This window comes from Mastigoproctus giganteus, chromosome 14, assembly GCF_048544385.1.
Source record: "Mastigoproctus giganteus isolate SK-2022 chromosome 14, ASM4854438v1, whole genome shotgun sequence".
In the NCBI taxonomy this organism is placed as follows: Eukaryota; Metazoa; Arthropoda; class Arachnida; order Uropygi; family Thelyphonidae; genus Mastigoproctus; species Mastigoproctus giganteus.
Genome location: NC_143588.1, coordinates 68004483 through 68029836, shown reverse-complemented (window position 1 = coordinate 68029836; position 25354 = coordinate 68004483). Strand labels below are relative to the sequence as shown.

Genomic DNA, 25354 nt, shown 5'->3' with positions numbered 1-25354 from the left:
GGTATATCAAGCTTAATGTCAAATTTTGCAGATGATACAATGGTTGCTAGTGTTGTTAATAACAGTAATTATAGTATGCTGCTTCAATAGGATCTGGAAAGTTGGTTAGATGGGCTGAGAAGTGTCACTTGAAGTTTAACATTGACAAATACAGTACTGCATATTGGTTAGCAGTAACCCCAGAGAAATGTACCAACTATGTGGTGTACATTCAGGGTAATGGAGAATGAAAGAGACCTTGGGGTAATTGTGCAGTCAGATATGAAGTTTTCTGAGCAGTGCAGACAGGTTGCCTGAGTAAGTCATGGGGTCTTGTCAGTGATATACAGGAATCTTGCGAGCAGAGATAAGGAGGTGATTATCATTATAATTAGCATTAGCATTAGTAGAGGCATGCAAGAAAGCAAGCTTATGCAGCATCAGCCAAAAAAAAAAAAAAAAAAAAAAAAAAAAAAGCTCCCGTTTCACCCCTCCGATCGTTCCAAATACCTATCCAGTTCAGCCTTAAATTTATTTAAGCCAGCAACTTCCACAACAAAAGATGGAAGTCTGTTCCACCAATCAACTACCCAATGGCTAAAGGCAAACTTCAACACAATCTAACCTACAACTGTCTTTCCTCAATTTGAATTTATGCCCTCTCAGGTGATTATTCTGAGCAAGAGGAATAATCCCATCAGCATTGAGCAGACTCAAACCATTCAAAGCTTTGTACACCCCAGTCAGATCGCCTCGCAGGTGCCTAGTCTCCAGACACTGTAATCCGCAAAACTTAAGCCTTTCTTCGTATGAGCAACCCTTGGTTCCATTCACTAATCTTGTTGCCCTTCTCTGTACTCGTTCCAACAGCTCTACATCCTTTTTAAAATGAGGCCTCCAGACCTGTGTACAATATTCAAGGTGTGGCCTGACCATTGCCTTATACAAGGGGATAATCACCTCCTTATCCCTGGTAGAAAAATTCCTGTATATCATTGACAAGACAGACACCATGAGCTACTCTTGCAGACCGTCTACACTGCTCAGAAAACTTCATATCTGCCTGCACAATGATCCCCAGGTCCTTTTCATTCTCTACCACTGCCAGTGTAGTACCACAGAGTTGATACTTTACTCTGGGGTTACTGCTTCCCATATGTAATATTTTACATTTGTCAATGTTAAACTTAATTTGCCACCTCTCAGCCCATCTGCTCAACTTTTCTAGATCCTGTTGCAGCAGTGTACTGTCATTAGTGTCCTTAACAATCCTGCCAACCTTTGTATTATCTGCAAACTTGGACATTAAGCCTGATATACCATCATCAATATCATTTATAAATACAGAAAACAACAATGGACCCAACTGAACCCTGAGGGACTCCACTAATAACATTAGTCCATGAAAAGCAGTGTCCATTGATTACCACTCTTGTCTTCTCCCACTGTACCATCCCTTTATCCATAGTAGCAATTTGCCTCCAGTGCCAAACTGCTCCAATTTGTGCAGCAGTTTTCCATGTGCAACAGTATCAGAAGCCTTTTTAAGATCCAAATATATGATATCAAAGTTATTCCCTGCATCCAGTTCCTTTGTGACACATCATAGTATCCAATCAAATTGGTCAGACAAGACTTCCCCTTAACAAAACCATGTTGTGTCCGAGCTGTAACTGAAGTCTTGTCTAGATGATCCTGCAGTGCTTCTTTAACCAGTGCCTCCATTAATTTCCCTGGAACAGAAGTTAAACTAACAGGTCTATAAATATTTGTGTCGCCCTTTGATCCTTCTTTGTGAATTGGGGTCACATTTGCACATCTCCCGTTCATGGGTACCTCCCTTGAGTCCAAGGAAGCTCTTATAATTCTGGCTAAGGGTTTGATTACTTCCTTTGCTGCCTCCTTTAATATAACTGGATAGATCCCATCCACCCTGGGTGCCTCTTTTATGTTTATCTTCAACCATTACTCCTCCACTTTCCTCTCAGTTATTACAAAATCATACAGCTCACTGCCAGAGTTTAAATTCCTCTGGGGCCGACCGGGCTAGCCGAGTGGGTAAAGTACCTGCCCAGCAACCCAAAGGTCGCGGGTTCGATTCCCGCCTCGGGCTTGGATCAAAGTACTGCAAAAACCTTGGGAGGTGCAATATGGCCACAGAAGCCGATGCGCCAACAACTACCAAATCAAAAAAAAAAAAAAAAAAAAAATTCCTCTGGCTTGGCACCTCTGTAGCCAGGTGGGCAGGAGCAGCAGTGTGTAGCACACGCTTCTTGATTAGACCAGGGTTCAAGCCCATGACCACCAAATGCAGAGGATGCTGAAGGTCAAGGAATGACCACCGCATATCCCCGAAGCAATATGGCCTTAGTTGCTAATGCTCCTAAAAATCAAAAACAAACAAACCTCTGGCATTCCCCTCCCTGAATAACTCCTCATGTGTGAATGAAGATGCAAAATACTCATTTAGTTTGTTAGCCACCTGAGCAGGATCATCAACATTTGAACCATCAATATCCAGTCGACCAACCTGATTCATCCCTTTCCTTCTAGAGTTTACATAGGTTTCCAAAACATTAAAGTATGCAGTGAAGTTGCCAGGGCCGATTCTTCAGCTGCAGAGAAATTACGTGATTTGTTGGAAAAATCCCCTTCTAAATCTCCATAACCCTCAACTTCTGCAGTGGCGTGCTTATCAGCTGGAGAGTTATAAGGTTCCCCCTCCCCCATTTTTCAGCTTCCAACTAGACACAAACAAAACAAAAGTGTATCACAAAACCCCCTTCCAAGTTTCTGATTAATAATAATGATTATATAGTTAACCATCTTAAATATTAAAAATAATGAAATAAACACTCTTATAACATGTGATAATGTATTAAGAATTTTACTGACAGCACTCGATTATATACTGTTAATGATTAAAAGACTACATTTTGACTGGCAGATAGAGTCCACTGGGTGCTGTAACATGTTCGTCAACTGCAAGATATAATGTAAATCAGAGTGATACTGGCCTACTTCAAAGCACTGAAGGGCTGTATTGTACTTTTTTGTATCTATTCATAGGCTGCATAATTTTTTCAATATACTGATACAAATATCTGCCTGTAATGACTAGATCTCTGAATTTGATCCATAAGAATTAGAATTAGAGGAATTAGATCCATAAGGTGTTCCACACTATTTATTCATATTTAAGATACTGTAATATTATATACCAAAATTAGAAAAATTTAAGGAATTGCTTCTGACAAAAATTATTTAGTAAACACTTTTAATAAAGCTGTCACAAGGACCACTGCTTTTTTTTTTTTTTTTTATCTGAAGTACATGTATGTATTTTAAGAAATAAAAGTATATTGTGGACCACACAAAAACCAACTGGAAGGTCATATGAAGTTGAGTAAGACACTTGATGAGATGAAGTTGAGTAAGAGCATTTTCAAGGAAAGTGTGCTGCATGAGATTAATTTTTTTTTCACAGGGCTACAATTATGCATTGACATTTGGTAAATATTCTAAAACCATTAAGTTCCTATCTAGTTTGGGGATGGCAATATTACTCTGAATTAGGGATGCATTACAAATGGTACAGTTTTTAAGTGGGAGTTTAAACTGAATCTTTACAAGTTTCCTGACCATTAAACAGTTATAGTATCTGTATGGTAATGTCAAATGCTGCCATTTTCTCTCTGCATGCTTATGTAGCCAAGTGATCAGGAGCACAAGTGCAGTAGCACATGCTCTTTGAGTGGACATGGGTTCAAACCCATGACTGCTAAATACGATTAATATATATATATTGATTGATTTAATGAAAACTCCACTGACCTGGTGGTTGTGCCGGAGTATAAACAAGAACTTTTTTTTTTATTATTATTATTATTTTGGTAATGTTTAAAATGTGCTCTATGATTTTGGTAAGTATACATATTTGGTATTTTTTTTTGTGAATGAAATTATTATTTTAACTATTTTATCTTACTGTAACCTAGTTTTTAACTTTAGGCAGTTTTTTTCTCCAGTATATAACAACACTGAAGAAAATCAGTGACATATTTATGCATACACATAAACATGCCACTAATTTTGTAGGCATAAATATTCTGTTTATTTTTGGGGACACAGATGTGCACATAAAGCTCTCAATATTTGGTGCCCCAAATGGTTAAATATTTTTAGAATTTTATTAACATATCACTATAGTAAAAAAATAACAGTACAGAAATAAATTAATGTAGTAAGATTGTATATAATAAAACAATCTGAAGTGTATGTGCATATTCTCATTTATTATTCAAATTACACAAAAATATTTAGCAGTAGCAGCCCAAAATCCTACAGTGCCTTAGGGTCCCAACATAGATAATTGCACTGTTAAGGAAATGCAGCTTATATAAGAGGATGATCAGGCCACTGGACATCAGGAAATGTTCTAGTGCCTGCCCATAGGACTCAGAGCTGCAAAAGACTTACTGAATAGAACTTTGTACTTGTTATTCTTAAATTTATCAGGGAAAAAAATACTGGTGAAAGATATAAAGTTTTGGACATTTTTGGCATAGTCCCTGTTTTGGTCATAGAGCATTGTTTTGCACAGTTTATTGTGTCTACAAGTGTAGATTCATGGGCTGACATATTTGCAGAGCCACTGAAAAGCCTGAAACTGATATATTACCTCACAGTGGCATACCCAGAAATTTCATTTGGGGAAGAAATAAAAAACCCCATAAATTTAACTACATATGTAGTGTAAAGGCATTGATTAATTTTATCTCATATTGTGGGGTAGGCTTGGACCTTCCACACACACAAACTTTGCTACCTTTAGCAGGCATCAACACATGACGGTTTAGTTATATACAATAAATAAAATGTTCTTTGGAGGGGGCAGAAGTCCACTCTTTTGGATGCACCTATGTTACCTTAAACAAATTTAAAGGAGGGATGAGAGGCTTTCATTAACACAATTCTTGAATCTAATTTCTCAGTACATCAAGTTCTTCCATTAATGTATATGGTCTTTTTTGCAGTACTGGTAAGTTACACAAAAATATGATTATGATTAATACACACAAATATTATTTATAAATGTAATTATATTACTAATTTTGCCATTTATATTGTTTTTAAAAATTGCATTTCTGTGTTTTCCAGCTTGCTTGAAACCTAGCCTATTTCTTATTTAAGTATATAATATCAGTGTAGATACACCATAGTTTACCCATAAATTTAACTACATATGTAGTGTAAAGGCATTGTTTAATTTTATCTCATATTGTGGCTACCCTCACAACGAGATACCAGGTATTGCACTACTTCGTATAAATAATGCTTCTCTAGTAGAGGAGACTACTGTTATTTATTCTCAGTGGGCACCACCCAGATGGCAAAGTTTCGAAGCTAGTTGGCTTCATCATCGGTAGGCGGGCAGGTACCCCGATAATGTAAACCTGTCATCACAGTTGCGAAGTTAATTCCACAATATGAGAGATGCCTTATGTAGTTGTCTGTCCAAAATGTCTAATAAAGTTTCGAGTCTATAGGATTCTCATAATTTTTTTACACTATGTCAATGTCTCTGAGTCTAGCTATTTGGTGTTTCATAGCTGTTAAAATGTGTCGGACAAATGCGTCAGTGAATAATCCATTGCACTATTTCAAAAGCATGCAATTCCCATTATGCGAACATGCCAACCTATATGAAGTAACCTTGATAAGGTATTTTATACAAAAAACACACGTAGCTTTCTTAAAAAAATGCATACATTCACAAATTATTCTGAAATTCACACAAATAAAAAAAGCAAACTATAGAAATTTTAGAAGAAAGTTCAAAAGAGCCACCATATCCATAGTAAAACATACACTAAAACAAAGGAACCACACAAAGAAAAACCTTCTGCACTATATTCACAGGGTCAAAAATCAATTAAAGTCACTTGTGAAAGTCCAAACAGGTTTACATAGTCACAGCAATAGAAAAAAATGATTAAGCAAATAAATAATGTAATAAATAAAAAAGAACTAAATAAAAGAGAACTAATAGAAAAAATTCCAAAGAACAAAGAGATATTTCTAATGGGAGATTTCAATGCAAGAGTAGGAACTGAACAAAATAGCAAAGTTATTGGAAGATTTGGAGAGAAAGAGAGGAATGACAACGGAGATAGACTATGCAATCTTTGTGAACAGTTCGACTTGAGAATAAACAACACATTTTTCCAACACAAGGATATCCATAAATATACTTGGTCATAGGAGACAAGACAAATTAGATCAGTTATAGATTACATTATTTCAAAACATTCAGGGACATATGTATTGAAAGATGTCAGAGTTTATAGAGGAACTGAATGTGGATCTGACCATTTTCTTGTTAAAACAACACAGGTGGAACTGAATTAAGAAAATATGTGTGGACAACCAACAATGCAGGGAAGGAGAAATGCTACAAGTGGATCAATTTAACATTGACCTACTCCAGGACAACAGCATTAAAAACAACTTCACTCAAAGACTGGATGCTGCAATTAACATAGAGATAAAAGGTAATACTGAAGAAATCTACGAATATTTAAAAACTACTGTTAAAAAAATAGCTCATGAAATCCTAAGCAAAAAGAAGAGCCAAGGGCCAAAAAAAGACCTGGATTACAGAGAAAGTAAGAGCTGCTGTAGAGGAAAAGAAACTTGCATATCAGAAATGGCTGGTTGATAGGAATGATTCATATAGGAACATTTATGTTGAAAAAAAGAAAATAGCCAATCGGTTGGTAGTAGAAGTGAAAAATGAAGAATGGGAAAGGAAATGCACAACTATTAATAGCAAATTGGGCTTCAAGCAATCAGCGGAATTGTGGAAGGTCCTTAAAGATTTGAGAAAACAGAATAAACACAATGCTGGTTTGCAATTAATAACTTTGAAAGACTGGACGGAGTACTATGAAGGACTTTTAAAAGAAGACCGGGAAGAGTTCAAGACAATGGAGGAATTTGGTGTAGAAGACTCAGGCTTAAAAGTTTCTGTTAGGGAAGTGGAACTCCTGCTAAAGGAAGGAAGGAATGGCAAATCACCTGGACCTGGAGGAGTTTACATGGAACTTCTGAAATATGGAGGAAGAGGAGTGGCTGTTCTGATACAAAAACTATTGAATAGTATACTGAGAGGAGAAGAAATACCGAAAGAAATGATAACAGGATATATTACATCAATTTATAAGAAGGGCGATCGGAAAAGCTGTTCAAATTACAGAGGAATATGCGTCCTGAACCCGCTGTTAAAGATCCTTGGAAAATGGATCAGGAACCATTTAGAAACCCGAATCGAGGTATCAGAAGAACAAAGTGGTTTTTCAGCTGGGAGATCACGTATAGATCATATCTGAACAGTATGACAGATCCTTGAAAAATGCCAATTAAAAGGAAAAAAAATCTTTATGGTTTTCATTGACCTTGAAAAGGCATATGACAGTGTTCCAAGAAAACTCTTATGGGAAGCACTGAAAGAGGCAAATATTGATGGACAACTGATTAACATTATTAAGGCAATTTACAGGAATAATAGATGCAGAATTAAAGTGGGATCAGCTTTTTCACCTAAATTCCACACTTCAAAAGGCTTATTACAAGGTTGTTGCATGTCACCAACACTTCAAAATTTATATCGACATCTGCCTAAGATCCTGGTCAAAAAAATGTAATAAAATGGGATTGCCGATTAATAAGAACACCTATATTCACAATTTACTTTTTGCAGATGATCATTAGCATTAGTAGAGGCATTTGATGCAAGAAAGCAAGCTTATGCAGCATCAGCCAAAAAAAAAAAAAAAAAACCACTTCCGCTTCACCCCTCTGTTCGTTCGAAATACCTGTCCAGCTGAGCCTTAAACTTATTTAGGCTATCAACTTCCACGACAAGGGATGGAAGTCTGTTCCACCAACCAACCACCCACTGGCTAAAGGCAAATTTCCGCACGTCTATCCTACATCTGTCTTTCCTCAATTTGAATTTATGCCCTCTCAGGTGATTATTCTGAGCGAGAGGAAGAATCCCATCAGCATTGAGCATGCTCAAACCATTCAAGGCTTTATACACCTCTATCAGATCACCTCGCTGGTGCCTAGTCTCCAGACACCGTAATTTGCAAAACTTAAGCCTTTCTTCATAAGAGCACCCCTTTGTTCCATTCACTAATCTTGTTGCCCTTCTCTGTACTTGTTCCAGCAGCTCTACATCCTTCTTGAAATGAGGCCTCCAGACCTGTATACAGTACTCTAGGTGTGGCCAGACCATTGCCTTATACAAGGGAATAATCACCTCCTTATCCCTGCTAGAAAAATTCCTATATATCATTGAGAATAAACCATGAGCTACTCTTGCAGCCCGTCTGCACTGCTCAGAGAACTTCATATCTGCCTGCACAACCGCCCCCAGGTCCCTTTCATTCTCTACCACTGTCAGTGTAGTACCACAGAGTTGATACGTTGCTCTGGGGTTGCTGTTTCCCATGTGTAGTACTTTACATTTGTCAATGTTAAACTTCATTTGCCACCTCTCAGCCCATCTGCTCAACCTTTCCAGATCCTGTTGCAGCAGCATAGTGTCAGTAGTGCCCTTGACAACCCTTGCCTACCTTTGTATCGTCTGCAAACTTCGACATTAAGCTTGATATACCATCATCAATATCATTTATAAATACAGAAAACAATAATGGACCCAACACTGAGCCCTGAGGGACTCCACCAATAACACTAGTCCACGACGAGCAGTGTCCGTTGATTACCACTCTTTGTCTTCTCCCCCTCAGCCACCCCTTTATCCACAGCAGCAACTTGCCTCCAATGTCACACTGCTCCAATTTGTGTAGCAGTCTTCCATGTGCAACAGTATCAAAAGCCTTTCTAAGATCCAAGTATATAATATCAAAGTTATTCCCTGCATCCAGTTCCTTTGTGACTGCATCATAGTATCCAATCAAATTGGTCAGGCAAGACTTCCCCTTAACAAAACCATGTTGTGTCCGAGCTATAACTGAAGTCTTGTCTAAATGATCCTGCAGTGCTTCTTTAACCAGTGCCTCCATTAATTTTCCTGGAACAGAAGTTAAACTCACAGGTCTATAATTACTTGTGTCAGCCTTTGATCCTCCTTTGTGAATTTGGGTCACATTTGCACATCTCCAGTCCATGGGTACTTCCCCTGAGTCCAAGGAAGCTCTCATAATTATGGCTAAGGGTTTGCTTACTTCCTTTGCTGCCTCCTTTAATATAACTGGATAGATCCCATCCACCCCGAGTGCCTTTCTTGTGTTTATCTTCAACAATTTCTCCTCCACTTTACTCTCAGTTATGATCAGGTGGTGATAGCACAAGACTTAGAAGATGCAAAGTATGCATGTCGTCAATTGTTTGAGGAATATAAACAATGGGATCTAAAAATCAATTTTAGCAAGACTGAAATGTTGTCTTCGGGGCCAGGACACATTCTAAATATTGCAGGTTTTAAAATCAAACAAGTCGATAAATTCAAATATTTAGGATCAATCTTACAAAGTGATGGATCATCCCAAGCAGGGATCAATAAGAGAATTACAGACGGCAGAAAGGCTATCGGCATGTTAAACTCTGTTCTGTGGAGCAAAAATATCCTAAATAAAACAAAGAAACTTATATTTCAAACGATTGTACAAAGTCTTCTATTGTATGGAACGGAAACCTGGACATTGAATAGGCGAGCAGAAAACAAATTGCTCTCCACAGAAATGGATTTTTGGAGACGCTCAGCAGGAACTTCTAGAAGAGACAGAAAATGGAATGAAGACATAAGATAAAAATGGAAGTGAAAAAGACTATTATTGACACCATCAAAGAAAAGCATCTAACATGGTATGGACATGTAAAACGGATGCAAGAAAACAGATATCCAAAGGCTATCCTGGAATGGATACCTCCTGGAAGAAGGAGAAGAGGAAGACCTAGGAGGACATGGATGGATGGAGTACGGGAGTGCATGACAGCCCGAGGCTTAACCTACCAAGAAACCTTGAACCGCATTTTATGGCGGGAAAAAATTCCTAACAAGAAATAACTTGTAGGCTGAGGAAACCCATTGTAAATGGAAACACTCCTCTTGAAGAAGAATAAATAAAAAACCAAATCTTACTCCTAACCTTTCAAAAGAGGAATTTCAGTGCATCAAAAAATTACCCACAAATAAAAACATCATCTTCAAAAGGCTGATAAATGTGACTCAATAGTATTAATAAACAAATCCGATTATGACAACAAACATCCTACAAGATACAAATACATACAAGAACTAGAAAAAAACCTATCCCCACCATCAGATCAAAAATAAAAAAAAAAATTAAAAAGATTACACTAAATAAAATTAGCGGGTCTTGACTACACAAGTTGTCTGTCCAACGTGTCATATACTCTGGCTGAAAGAAAGAAGGTAATCAATCATTGGACATCTAACAAATTTTCATACATCTATCCTGCAACCATCTTTTTTCGTTTAAATTTATATCCCCTTATGTGTGTCATCCAAGCAACACTAAGGATGGCATCAGCATTTAGTTTACTGAATCTATTTAAAGCCTTAAATATTTTCTTCAATCAGGTCTTCTTGCAGGCACCTATTTTCAGGATGCAACAATTTGCAGAATAGAAGTCTTTCTTGGTGAGCATACCCTTTTGATCTGCTGACTAATCTTGTTGCTTTTCACTACACCTTTTCCAACAGGTCTGCACCTTTCTTCAGTGAGGAAATGCTCAAGATATGGCCTAACCATTCCTTTATACAATGGGATGATCAGCTGATGACAAATTTTGCTGCTGGCAAAATTCCTGTATATCCTGACAGAACCCCACTGTTCAGAGGAATTGGTGTTGGATTGTACGATTACCCCACGTTTTTCATTATCCACTGCCTCGGATATGGTATCATCCAATCAGTATGTTATTCTGGAATTATTGCTACACATATGCTAAAATGTACCCAACACTAAACCCCAAAGGACTCTGCTAATAAAATTAGTGTGAGAAGAGCACGGTGCCTATATGCACTCTTCTTCCACTCCACCATCCCTTTATCGATAGCAGTAACCTGCCCTTAATGCCACACTGCTCCAGTTTGTACAGCAATCTGTCATGTGGAACAGTATCTAAAGCTTTAGTGAAATGTAAGTATACAATGTCAAAATTATGTTTTTTGTATCAAGCTCCTTTGTTAAAGTTGATCCTTGTTAAAAGATCACCCCTAACAGATTCATGCTGTGATTGCCATATGACTGCATTCCTGTCAAGGTGATACTGCACTACTTTTTTGACCACTGACTCCAATATTATCCCTGGAGCAGAAGTCAAGATAACAGGTATGTAATTACTCATTTCCATGCTCTGATTGGAAGCGCATATGATCTCTTGGACAAATATGCCCTTTATGATAACAATAATTAAATGATACAGTATCAATATTATGATGTTATGTATATGAATTATTATGTTATTGTAAAAATTAACAAATTGAATCATTGTTACAATGTTATCAGGTATTGTTACATTACAGTTTTAATTCTTGGAAATGTGTATTGTAGTGTGGTTAGAGTTCAGAGTCTTTCAAGTAAAGCAAAAAATTTTAATTGCCATGTAAATTCTGATCTGATTCTTTAATTTATAATTGCTTTTTCTTTTCTTTCTTTCCCCCCCCTAGATATGTTACTTGTTGTGCCTTTTCTTCTAACAACAGAATACTGGCAGCAGGCTCTAATGATAAAAATATTACCATTTGGTCTCTGGATAGCAGCAAACTTCAAGAATCTCAGTATTCCAACCAAAGTAGTGCTACACGATATTTAATTAGTACTCAAGGAGTAAGTACTGTGTCTCAGTGGTCTGTTGAAGAAGTTTGCGACTGGATTGACAGACTAGGGCTTTCTGAGTATGCAGATACATTTCGTAATCATGCCATAGATGGATGGGAATTGTTGCATATGACACATGAAAATCTCTTGACTGTGATGAAAATTGGTATCAAATTTTTTAATAAGTTTATTTTAATTAAATTGTAAATGAGTATAATTGTTCATTTACATAATTATGTTCTATTTTTGAAATTCCTTTCTACATTCACTCTTGTTTTTAAAAATATGAAAGTTTTAAAAATACGCCTTTAAATATTTATTTTACGCTAATTAATGTTTTTTACCCCCAGGACATTACCAATATATGAATATGCATTAATACTACTACTCATAAAATTTACAACTATAAAAAAAAAAAAACTCTTTGACGGAATAAATATCTTTATTTACAAATAATATTAAAGATGGGAAATATCTACATATCTGAAACTATTTTACATCATTATTACATTGAAGCGTAGTATTTTGCTTGGTGCTATCCACATATTAACTTCCTGCAGTGTTCAAAGCATCCTCCGTGGTCTTTATGGGCGGAAGGTACACATTATGTTAGCAAAAAAAAGTCTGTATCTTTGTAAATATCATCATAAGGAAATATCACTTCTGGATTTTTTCTAAAACATTATTGAAAAAAAAAAAATTTATATAAAATTAAGTTACAAAATTTATATGTTATAATTTCCAACATATGGTATTGCTGTTGCTATGTAACATTGACTGCCCAATACTAATTGGAGAGAAATGAATAATTACTAACAAAATATGATCAACCATTATATACAAGACAATGAAGTAAGAGAATATGTTCACGCCACCTTTTTTGGTATTTCAGTATGTTTGTTTAAATTGAGGGAGATTATTACTGCTTTGTACATTTTATGAAGCAATCTAGGGTTAACATCATGTTAGTTTCAAAAAGAAGAGCAGTGCCAATATATATATATATATTGGCACTGTATATATATATATATATATATATATATAGATATATATAATTATACATATATTTGAATAACTTTTAAAATAGTTGGAAACTGAATCTTTCATGATAAAAAATAATTGAGTCTGTTTGGTGTGACATAAGCACTGGGAAAGGAAAAATGAGAGTAGGTGTGTGTGTTATAGGCCTAATGAATCTGATGAGTATAATGAGCAATTGTGCAGAGAAATAGTGGGCCAGTAAATCAGAATGTCTTATAATGGGGGATTTTAACTTTCCAGATATTGACTGGAACTTGTGTTTTGGTCACTCGCACACTAGGAAGACTTTTGTGGATTTATTGGATGGCTGTTTTCTACAGCAACATGTTCGAGAGGCAACCAGAGGGAGTAATACTCTTGATTTTATTATCAGCAGTGATTATTTATGCATTAAGAATTTGCAGATAAAGGAACCACTAGATGACAGTGATCACAACATACCGACGTGGGAATTACTTAAAGATGTAACTACCATCAAGGCTAAAGGGAAGGGCTTTTGCTTTCGTAAAGGTGACTACAGGGGTTTCAGACAGTTTTTAAATTCTGTACAGTGGGATCAACTGATGATGTTATCAACAGCAAATTCTAAATGGGAAGCCTTCAGGGACTTAATTTTGGAGGCTACTAGGCTTTTCATTCAAACTAAAAAATACTGTTCAAGGCCTAAATGGAAGTCAGATGAATTAATGAGGCTTGTGGCAGAGAAAAAAAAATGTATGGGGACGCATATAAAGTATCAGATGACACAGAAGCCTATGGCAGATGTAAACTAGTCTGTAATCAAGTCACAAAGAAGGTAAGGCAGGTGAAGGCTGATTACGAGAAATCTTTCGCAAAAGATGCAAAGAAAAACAGCAAAGAGTTCTTTACTTATGTAAACTCTAGAAGGAAAGGGATGAATCAGATTGGACCACTTAACATAGATGGGTTGACTATTGATGATCATGCTCAGGTAGCTGATAAACTGAATGAGTATTTTGCATCTACTTTCACACACGAGAAGTTATTCAATGAGGGGAATGCCAGAAGTTTATCACACTCTAACAGGGAGCTAAGTGATTTTGTAATTACTGAGAGCGAAGTGGAGGAGAAATTGTTGAAGTTAAACATAAGGAAGGCACCTGGGGTGGATAAGATCTATCCAGTTATATTAAAGGAAGTAGGCAAACCCTTAGCTATAATTATGAGGGCTTCCTTGGACTCAGGGGAGGTCACCATGGACTAGAGGCTTGCAAATTTATCACCAATTCCCAAAGGGGTTCAAAAGATGACACTAGTAACTCCAGACCTGTTAGTTTAACTTGTGTTCCAGGGAAAAATGGCACCTCCGTAGCCAGGTGGGAAGGAGCAGCAGTGCGTAGCACACGCTTCTTGATTAGGCCGGAGTTTGAGCCCGTCACCACCAAATATGGAGGATGCGGAAAGGTCAGAGAATGACCACCGCATATGCCGGAGCAGTATGGCCTTAGTTGCTAATGCTCCTAAAAACCAAAAAACAAACAAACATCCAGGGAAAATAATCGAATCACTGGTTAAAGAAGCATTGCACGTCATCTAGACAAGTCTGCAGTAATAGTTAAGACAGCATGGGTTTGTTAAAGGGAGGTCTTGTCTGACCAATTTGATTGGATACTATGATGTAGTCACAAAGGAATTAAATGCCAAAAATAATTTTGATATCATATACCTGGATTTCAGGAAAGCTTTTGATACTGTTGCACGTGGAAGACTGCTGTACAAATTGGAGAGGTATGGCATTGAGGGTAAGTTGCTACAATGGATAAAGGGATGGTTGAGTGGGAGACGGCAGAGAGTGGTAATAAATGGACACTTCTCTACGTGGACTAATGTTATTAGTGGAGTACCCCAGGGTTCAGTGCTGGGCCCATTGTTGTTTCGTGTAGTTATTAATGATATCGATGAAGGCATATCAAGCTTAATGTCCAAGTTTGCAGATGATATAAAGGTTGGCAGGGTTGTTAACAACAGTAAAGACAGTATGCTACTCCAACTGGATCTAGATAAGTTGTGCAAATGGGCTGAGAAGTGGCAACTGAAGTTTAACATTGACAAATGCAATGTACTGCATATGGGTAGCAATAACTGAAGAGAAACATACCAGCTGTGTGATACTACATGTAGGGAAGTGGAGAGTGAAAAAGACCTGGAGGTAATTGTGCAGTCAAATATGAAGTTCTCTGAGCTTTGCAGACAGACTGCCAGGGCAGGTCATGGAGTCTTATTAATGATATATAGGAATTTTCCTAGCAGGGATAGGGAGGTGATTATCCTGTTATACAAGGCAATGGTCAGGCCACACTTAGAGTACTGTGTACAGGTCTGGAGACCTCATTTTAGGAAGGATGTAGAGTTGCTAGAACGAGTACAAAGAATGGCAACAAGATTGATGAGGGGAACAAAGGGGTGCTCTTACCAAGAAAGGCTTAAGTTCTGGAAATTTCAGCGCCTGGAGATTAGGCACCTACGAGGTGATCTGATTGAGGTGTATAAGGCATTGAATGGGATGAGCAAGCCGAATGCTGATGGGATTCTTCCTCTTGCTCAGATTAAGAACCTGAGAGGGCACAGTTTCAAATTGAGGAAAAATATTTGTAGAATAGATGTGAAGAAATTTGCCTTTAGTCAGCGGGTAATTGATTGGTGGAACAGACTTCCATCTTTTGTTGTGGAAGCTGATAACCTAAATAAATTAAAGGAGCTGGACAGGCATTTGGAATGATTGGAGGGGTGAAATGGGTTTTTTTTTTTTTTTTTTTGCTGATGCTGCATAAGCTTGCTTTCTTACATCGTTTGTCTCTACTAATGCTAATATTTTTTTTTTTTTTTTTTTGAGCAGTTGAGAGAATTTCTGCAGCATAAGTCATCAAGTCTAAACTTTTATGAAGAATGGTCATCCTATCATATATGTCAAGTCACAGAAGCAGATTATGAGAAATCTTTGGCAAAGGACACAAAGAAAAATAGTAAAGACTTCTTTACTTATGTAAACTCTAGAAGGAAGGGGATGAAGCAGATTGGTCCACTTGATATCGATGGTTCGATTGTTGATGATCCTGGTGAGGTAGCTGACAAACTGAAAGTATTTTGCATCTACATTCACACATGAGGAGTTATCAAGGGAGGAGAATGCCAGAAGTTTATCAAACTGTAACAGGGAGCTAAAGGATTGTGTAATAACTGAGAGCAAAGTAGAGGAGAAATTGTTGAAGTTAAACATAAGAAGGGTACCTGGGATGGATGGGATCTATCCAGTTATATTAAAGGAGGGAATAAAAGAAGTAAGCAAGCCCTTAGTCATGATTATGAGGGCATCCTTGGACTCATGGGAGATCCTCACAGACTGGAGATGTGCAAATGTATCTCCAATTACAGGCCTGTTAGTTTAACTTCTGTTCTGGAGAAAATAATAGAGTCACTCGTTAAAGAAGCACTGAATGATCATCTAGATGTGACTGCAGTTATAGTTCAAATACAGCATGGGTTTGTTAAGGGGAAGTCTTGTCTGGCCAATTTGATTGGATGCTATGATGTGGTCACAAAGGAACTCAATGCAAAAATAATTTTGATATCATATACTTGGATCTTAGAAAGCCTTTTGATACTGTTGCACATGGAAGACTACTGTAGAAGTTGGAGTGGTATGGCATTAAGGGAAAGTTGCTGCTATGGATAAATGAATGATTGAATGGAAGAAGACAGAGACTGGTAATCAATGGATTATGCTCATCGTGGACTAATGTTATTAGTGGTATACCCCTGTGGTCAGTGTTGGGCCCATTGCTGTTTTCTGTATTTATCAGTGATATTGATAAAGGTATATCAGACTTAATGCCCAATTTTTGCAGATGTTAAGAAGGTCGGTAGGGTTATTAATGACACTAAGAACAGTATGCTACTGCAATAGGATCTGGAAAAGTTGAGCAGATGGGCTGAGAGGTGGAAACTGAAGTTTAACATTGACAAATGCAAAGTGCTGCATATGGGTAGCAGTAACTCTAGAGTGACATACCAACTGTGTGGTACTACACTCGAGGTAATGGAGAATGAAAAAGACCTGGGAGAATTGTGCAGTCAGATAAGAAGTTTTCTGAGCAGTGCAAAAAGGCTACAAGAGTAGCTCATGGAATCTTGTCAATGATATATAGGAATTTTGCTAGCAGGGATAAGGAGGTGATTGTTCCCTTGTATAAGGCAATAAAAAAAAAAAAAGGTAAAGTCAGCCATTATCAACCCACTGCAGGATGGAAGCCTCCTCAACAATTCATGCTGAGGGAAATGAACCATAATCTACCACGCTGGTCCATTGCGGGTTGGCAGATCGACCATATTCAGCAGTCAGGGCCTTGAACCCCGGTCTACTCAAAGAGTGTGTGTTACTGCACACAGGTCTGAAGGCTTCATTTTAGGAAAGATGTAGATCTGCTGGAATGAGTACAGAGAAGGGCAACGAGATTAGTGAGTGGAGCAAAGGGTTGCTGTTACTAAGAAAGGCTTAAGTTCTGTAAATTGCAGAGTCTGGAGATGAGATACCTGTGAGGTGATCTGATTGAGGTGTATAAAGCTTTGAATGGCTTGAGCAAGCTCAATGCTTATGGGATTCTACCTCTTGCCCAGATTCTGCACCTGAGGGGGCATAAATTCAAATTGAGAAAAGACAGTTGTAGAAGAGATGTGAGGAAAATTGCGTTTAGCCAGTGGGTGGTTGATTGCTGGAACAACTTCAGTCTGTCGTTGTGGAAGTTGACAGCTTAAATAAATTGAAGGCTGAAGTAGACAAACTTCTGGATTGAAAGGATGGGTGAAATGGGAAGGTTTTTTTTTTATTTATTATTATTTTTTTTTTTTTTTTGGCTGATGCTATAAGCTTGCTTTCTTGCTTCATGTGCCTCTACTAATGCTAATGTGCATTTAAATTTATATCGGTTAAATTATTTTAACAAATAAAGTAAAATTAATTACTTTAGAAGGCTGCATTCCCTTAGCAGTATCAGATGATTAAATCTAAACATGAAAAGTTTTTTGTCTTAGGAATATTGTATTTAAATAGTATAACTGAAAAAGGTCTGCGAGGCCCAGTTTCATAATTCTTAGTCAAACTTGAATTGAAGCTGGTTAGCAGTATTGCAACACAGGTGTAAAAACTTTACCAGTTAAAAGCCATAAAATAATTAATACAAAATAAAATGTACACTGTATGCAGATTTAAAAAATCAATTAAATACAAATAAGCACTTGCACTGAATATATATAATAATAATGTTTTGATGGCACAGTGCTAAAACAGTTTTGAAGGCTGGCTGATAGATAGTCCATCAGACTCTAAACCTGTTGGTAACTCTCTAGGAGCCATCCAGATTAGCTAGTGTATATTTTTGCTGCCTCTTCTCTGCCAGATAGTAACTGGAAGGATTCTTAATAGTCTATATGTGGAGAGGGGCAGTTGTCAAGACTACATTATGCCAAAGAGCTGCGTATATTCTTGTATGCATGCCATATCCATAGATATTGTTACTTCATACATGTCCCCCACACCCTCTACTTTACTTTATCTACTGAATGCATCATGAATAGTCACAAACTCACAGAACAAACTTATTTTCAAAAAGATCTAAATTCTCACGAAAACTTCATTTGTTTCACAAATATATGTTGTCAGTAATGTCCTTTTCCAACTACAGTCTGCCTGACCCATTTACTTTTTCTGAGAGAATCCCAATAAGCAGTTGCCTCCACCACTGATCATCTCAGCTGTCCTAATTATTTGCTGTATGGTTCTTTTCACTTCAAAGGTGATAGTTATGCATATGTTTGCTCTGATATTCCCTGTCAGAGACTTACTAATTTAGAATCTCCTCTAGCTTCAAACTAACCCCATTTTCTCAAATTTGTCTGTTGTCTCTGTTGTTCTCCCAGTTCCACTAATCACTTGGAACTCTTTGACTTCCTTTCTTTGAAACTCAGTTTTCTCCAATTAAACTTTCCTAATAGTGAGATAGTTTCCCCTTGGTGATTTTAATGTTCACAGCCAATAGCATAACTAGAAAACTTGCGCCCCAATGTAAAGTTTAGTGTGGGCCTCCCTGAAAATATTTTTTTGGTAAAAATAAAAAATTAACAATACAATGGTAAATGTATATTTAAAATCTTTATCAATACAATATAAAAAGAAAAATAAACATATCAAAAATAATATTAAATCTTGTAAATATAAAAATGAAAAATAAATTCTGAAAATTAAATGGAAATCATGAATTTGCTACTGTACTATGGGAGAAGGTTGGGAGAGGGGGTGCTAAAGTTCAGAGTTGCATTGCTTTCTACGATGGCTAAATTAGCTTCTATGAAACAGGAACTGCAAAGCAGCTCCTGTAAAAACTGCGGCGACAAAAGTCCCTCCAGGCCCAACACCATGGCCCCTCAGTAAGTAATACTCAGAAATATTATAGGTACAATAGTAATACTATACTCAATAATAAGGACCCCAATAAATGGGCCCCTACCCCCAATAAGTGGGCCCTTATTTGACTTTTGTCCCTGCAGTCACAAATCCTTAAAAATTGCTCTGGAAGCAGCAGCAATGCTAATACCATTTCACCTCTGTTCACTGCAATTTTGCTTGTGTTGTGCAGCTAGCTAACAGTAAACATGCTTCGTGTGAAAAAAAATTATCGTTCATAGACATAGTAAATTTTACCATAAACATAATTAAAAAACTTAGATTTTTACTGAATTAAATTTTTTTCTGTTTAGGAGGGCAGTGGGCCCCAAAGCAACATAACTATGCATTGGCATAGTTATGCCACTGTTCACAGCTCCAGTTGGCTTCAATTTTCTAATTACATGGATCCATCTGGTCGAGAAACTAAGGCTTTTGCAATTATCACAGATAATTGTATGACATCACAGATTTTTCGCTTACCTGCCAAAATATTAGGCATTCCTAACCACATGCCCTACACCAGTGGTCTCAAACTGGTGGCCCGTGGGCCGCATCCGGCCCCCAAAGCAATTTTACATGGCCCGCGAATACATTTCAATTATGTATTTGTTGTAAATACGGTGTTTATAGTTTTAGAGACATAGAGATATGGACTGAGCTTATGTGCACGACTGCTATTGAAGGAAAAAGAGATAGAATGAATATGTTGGGGTTTTGTCTTTGTCACTGTATGCTTGTATGCCAGGCCACGTGACTGGAGTAAGGTGAGAGAACTTCCCACGTCAGTACAATCAGTAAATTTAGTTCGCCAGCCGACAATTGGCGGCGCTTCAGTATTGCGGTGTTTCCAATTTTTTCTATTGAGTTGGTACTTCTGATATATATTTTCCTTGAGTCAATCACTAGTTGGTTAGCTGGATGCACAGCTGCGTAGTTCATATTGCTATATAGATGGAGACAAACTAACATACAGCTTATAAAACCTGTTTATTTGTGCTTGTTGTTAGATCTACAATGTAGATCTAACGATAAACGATAGGTATTGATGTAATGAAGATTCTACATTATATCAATACCTATCGTTTAGAATTGTGCATAACTTTTGAGTGTTGCTTTCATACGAAAATTCATCTTAAATTAAAGTTGTAAATAAAATTATAATAGTGATTTTAATTAAGAGATTAAACTGCAAGTCTTTAACAAAGAGTAAAAGAAAAGTGGACAAAGAAGGATGTGTTTTTCAAGATAAATGGGAAATTATGTCCTTTTGTGGTGTGCGCAATAAAATTGTATGTTTTATTTGTAATAAAGGAATATCAGTTCCAAAAGAATACAATTTACGTCGCCATTACGAAACAAATCATAAAGAAAAATTTGATGAAATATTGAAAGGCAAATTGAGGGAAGAAAAGTTACAGTTTCTGAAATCTGGCTTACAACGACAACAAAATTTTTTTACTGAAGCAAATAAATCCAGTGAAGCAACAGTTCACGCAAGTTTTGCTTTCGTGCACATCATTGCAAAACGATCAAAACCATTTACTGATGGCGAATTCCTTAAAGATTGTTTGATTAAGTCTGCTGAACTTCTTTGTCTTGACAAACAACAATTATTTAAAAATATTAGTTTGTCAGCCAACACAGTAGCGGAACGTATTAACGAAATCGCTAGTGATTTACGATGTCAATTAAAAGAAAAAAGTATAGATTTTGCAGTATTCTCAATAGCAGTTGATGAGAGTACTGACATCATAGATATAGCACAACTTGCCGTTTTCGTACGAGGTGTTACTGATGAAGTTGAAGTAATTGAGGAATTATTGGAAATAATTCCTATGAAAGGAAAAACTGGTGCACAGGATATTTTTTCTGAAATAAAAACTGTAATAGATAAATATAAATTAAGTTGGGATAAAATAGTTGGATTTGCAAGTGATGGTGCAGCTGCTATGGTTGGTAAAAAAAATGGAGTAGCAGTAAAATTAAGAAATATAGTGAAAGAAGAAAAATTTCAGAATAATTTTTTCACTATACATTGCATTATTCATCAAGAAGCACTTTGTGCCAAAAGTGCGCAGATGGATAATGTTATGGAAACAGTAAGTAAACTTTATCCGTTGACGAGCTCTGAATCATCAAGAATTTGTTGCATTGCTTGAAGAAATTGAAAGTGAGTACGGAGAAATGATTTATTATAACGAGGTGAGGTCGTTAAGTTGAGGAGCTGTATTAAAACGGTTTTTTGATTTAATAAATGAAATCAAAATTTTCAAAAAAATAAAAAATAAAACCATCGACGAGCTACATAATGATACATGGATACCAGATTTAGCATTTCTTGTTGACTTAACCGGCCATTTAAATATTCTCAATAAAGAGCTGCAAGGAAAGAATAAACTTATCACTGACATGTATGCTTTGTATTAAAGCTTTTAAAGTTAAATCGCAATTATGGGAAACACAACTAGAATGGCGCCTCCGTAGCCAGGTGGGCAGGAGCAGCAGTGTGTAGCACATGCTTCTTGATTAGACCAGGGTTTGAGCCCATGCCCACCAAATACGGAGGATGCGGAAAGGTCAGGGAATGACCACCCATATCCCCGGAGCAATATGGCCTTAGTTGCTAATGCTCCTAAAAAACAAATAACAATAACAACTAGAATCAAAAAATTTTGTACATTTCCTACATCTTAAATCCTGCCCTATTATTTAAAATGAAAAATCTCAAGAATATGCAAGAAAAATAGCATTATTACAACAAGAATTTGAAGAAAGATTTAAAGATTTTAATGATTTGGAGTCCGATTTTACATTATTTTCACTACCATTAAAAACGAACGTGAATAATGCACCAGAAAATCTACAAATGGAGCTAATTAATTTACAGTGTGATATAAATCTTATTCAAAGATTTGAAGATACAGATTTGATTAACTTTTATTCGTACTTGTCAAAAGATAAATACCCTCAGTTATGAATTTTTGCAATAAGAATAATCGCTTTGTTTGGGAGTACATCTATACGTGAACAGTTTTTTTCGCAGTTGAAAATTAATAAGTCTAAGAAAAGAACCCGATTGACTGATGAGCATCTACAATCTGTGATGAAATAGTATCTAGTTATTTTTCTCCAAGGCTACAAACGTTATCAGAATCAAAATGCCATAAAGTGTCAAGTTGTAGTAAGAAATAAAGAAGTTTATAATTATTTACATACAAACATATGTATTTTTTCTGTATGTGTCGAAGAAAAATTTAATAAATAAAAGAAAGAGAATAGGTTGAGAAAGAGAAAGAGAATTTCCAAACGTATTATAAACTTACACGCAACACACCACACACACACGTGTCACACCAGGTTATAAAGAGGTGGTATCCATACATTAGGGGTAAGTACAGTGCAATATATATATATATATATATATTCACTCTCATTTTGTTAAAAAAAAAATTCCGGCCCGTCAGCTGCTTTCGGAACGTGCATTCAGCCAGTATGCAATTTGAGTTTGAGACCACTGCCCTACACTGTTGATTTTTTTTCTCACAAACAGCCCTTCGAACTACATAGTTGTGGTGAGTAGTCCTCTAGGCACTAAGATCACAACTTGGTGATGATCTCTTCTCTAATGGCCATCCTCACGTTGTTTGGCATTACAAGAATGCAAAATGGAATAAACTGCAAGATTTATATTCTTTTCCTTAGTTGGATTACTGTTTTAAGTCTTCTGGTGTCAGTGAAATTATCCTTGTAAGAATGAAATCCTTTATACAACATTCCACCTTATCCTTTATCTAAACCATTGGTCTTCAATGTTTTGTTTTATAGTGGGTCAATTTTTTTTCAATTTGAGTTCCTGGGTTTTCAACTAATGTGTGAGTATCGAAATTCAAACAACTTTTTATCTGTATATTTACTAATCCTTATATTATGATATTATAGAATTTGTACAAATTACATACATATATGCACTGTAGTAATCTTATGTGTATAAAATAAAAAACAGACTTTTCAGTGAATAGATTTTTTATTAACATTTAATAAATATTTTTCTCATTTTTATATGGGTAAATTATCTGATAGAATTTAGAAAAAAGTATCATTTAATGCATATGAATTTGCAAACTACTTTAACAGTGTAATGTTACATGATTTGAGTTTTAGAAAGAAACTGTAATTTCTCAAGTAGGTCAAAATGTTCTCATGGATGATTAGCTGAACGTGGGTCATAGGTTAGTGACCACTGATCTAAACGTTTGTTTTCTAATATGTGTGCTAAAGCTATTCAAGACAAGAATGTTGACTTTGGCTTGCATCCAAATCTCTAGGTTCACTTTTTGTCTACACTAAAGCTCACAACAATTGTAAAGCAGTTGTTAATCAATCTAAACTAGATTTTGATCTAACTCTTGTATTGACAATCTTGATAAACCACCTCATGCCATTGCCTGTACACTCCACTTAATGTCTCCTGTGGTTTTCTGTCAAAAGGATGTCAAAAAAAAATTTGAACAATCTTAATGCCAAGAAAGCTCCAGGTCCTTATGAATTTCACCACTTGTTCTCAAAACCTGTGCTCCTGAGCTTGCTTTTGTTCTGTATCTCCTGTTTATACTTTCTTATTCCACTGATATTTTTCCTTCTGTTCAGAAATTTGCTTATATACAACCAGTCCTAAAAATGGTGACACCATTTTTAGGACTGGTTGGACAATAGGTGGATAAGAGTCCTAAAAATGGTGACACCATTTTTAGGACTCTTATCCACCTATTGTCCTCTCTACTTGTTCCAATATAATGGAGAAATCGATTAACTGCCAATGCCTAAATTATCTCAAAACCTTTCATCTGATGATTGACCACCAATATGGATTCCATCAGTGTTAATACATTGATAATATATTGGCTTATGTTACCCATCTTTGGATAAATTCAATGGAAAAGTTTGGTGAGTCTCAAGCAGTTGCACTTGACATTTCTAAGGCTTTTGATTGTGTGTGTGGCATAAAGGTCTTCTAAACAAGCTCTATAGATTACCAGCTGTTTTTTTTAGCACTTGGGTATCCAGTTTTCTATCTAACTGCCCTTTGTGAGCGATGGTATTCCTTAAGTTCGGTATTCCTCATATTCCTTAAATTCAGTTCTTTCTCCCATTCTTTTCTTCTTGTATTAGTGACTGTCTACTGACTGGAAATCCTATCCGTAGAATTTCTAGTCACCAGAAGATAAGTATAGCATATCGCATTCACCTTCCAGTTTGAGAAACTTTGCCCTTCACAAACAACTTCATCTTCTCATATATCCACCACCAATTCCTTAAATTCTGATCTCCAGGTAATTCTCCAGTGGGGCAAAGATATCTTTGTTGATTTCAATCCTAAAACCTAAAATTTTAGAAAAAAGAGAATCTACTCTCCTGTGCTTATTTTCAACAATGCTCAGATTTCTAGACAAGATCACATACACCAGTTCAAACAAAAACACTGACTCAAACAAAATAAAATAAAGCTTTAATATAAATCTGTATAATAAAATATAAACTGAGGTTAAAATAAAATAAAATAAAATACAATAAAATAAAAGTATAGTTTAAAGCGCTAAAGATTTGGGAGACTGGACATGGTATTTCAGCCAAAGGAGCAGTGGTTGTTGATAGAGCCCATGGTTTCTGGAACCGGAAGTGGCTGGAGAGCTTATTGATATGCTCGTCCGGATGCTAAAGTATTAACAGGGATAAGGGCTGCCGTATTCATCCATCCTTTGAGTCTCTTATCTTAGGGAGGGACAAACGGTTTAGAATGGTTCATACCCGAGCCACCATCGGTTCCAATGTACATGAAGTTAATAGTGATTACATGCTGTGAGAGGAGGGGTGCATCGCGGACCTGCTGGGAGGTATGTATATATATATATTATTTGGATAACCCGTAACCATTTTAGCTGATGAAGGCACTGCTGCTGAAAGCTCTTGTTGTATAGTGGTTTTAGTGATTTTAAACTTT

General features: G+C 36.4%; 1 protein-coding gene across 2 annotated transcripts in view; it reads left to right on the top strand.

The window, feature by feature from the left end:
* The window catches only part of LOC150075197 (WD repeat, SAM and U-box domain-containing protein 1-like), a 157289-nt gene that overhangs the window by 111215 nt on the left and 20720 nt on the right, over positions 1-25354 (top strand). For both annotated transcript variants that reach the window (XM_090388648.1, XM_090388647.1), the window contains exon 9: positions 11705-12021. In XM_090388648.1, the coding sequence (XP_090244774.1) occupies positions 11705-12021 (317 nt within the window). The remainder of the gene's footprint in view (positions 1-11704; positions 12022-25354) is intronic.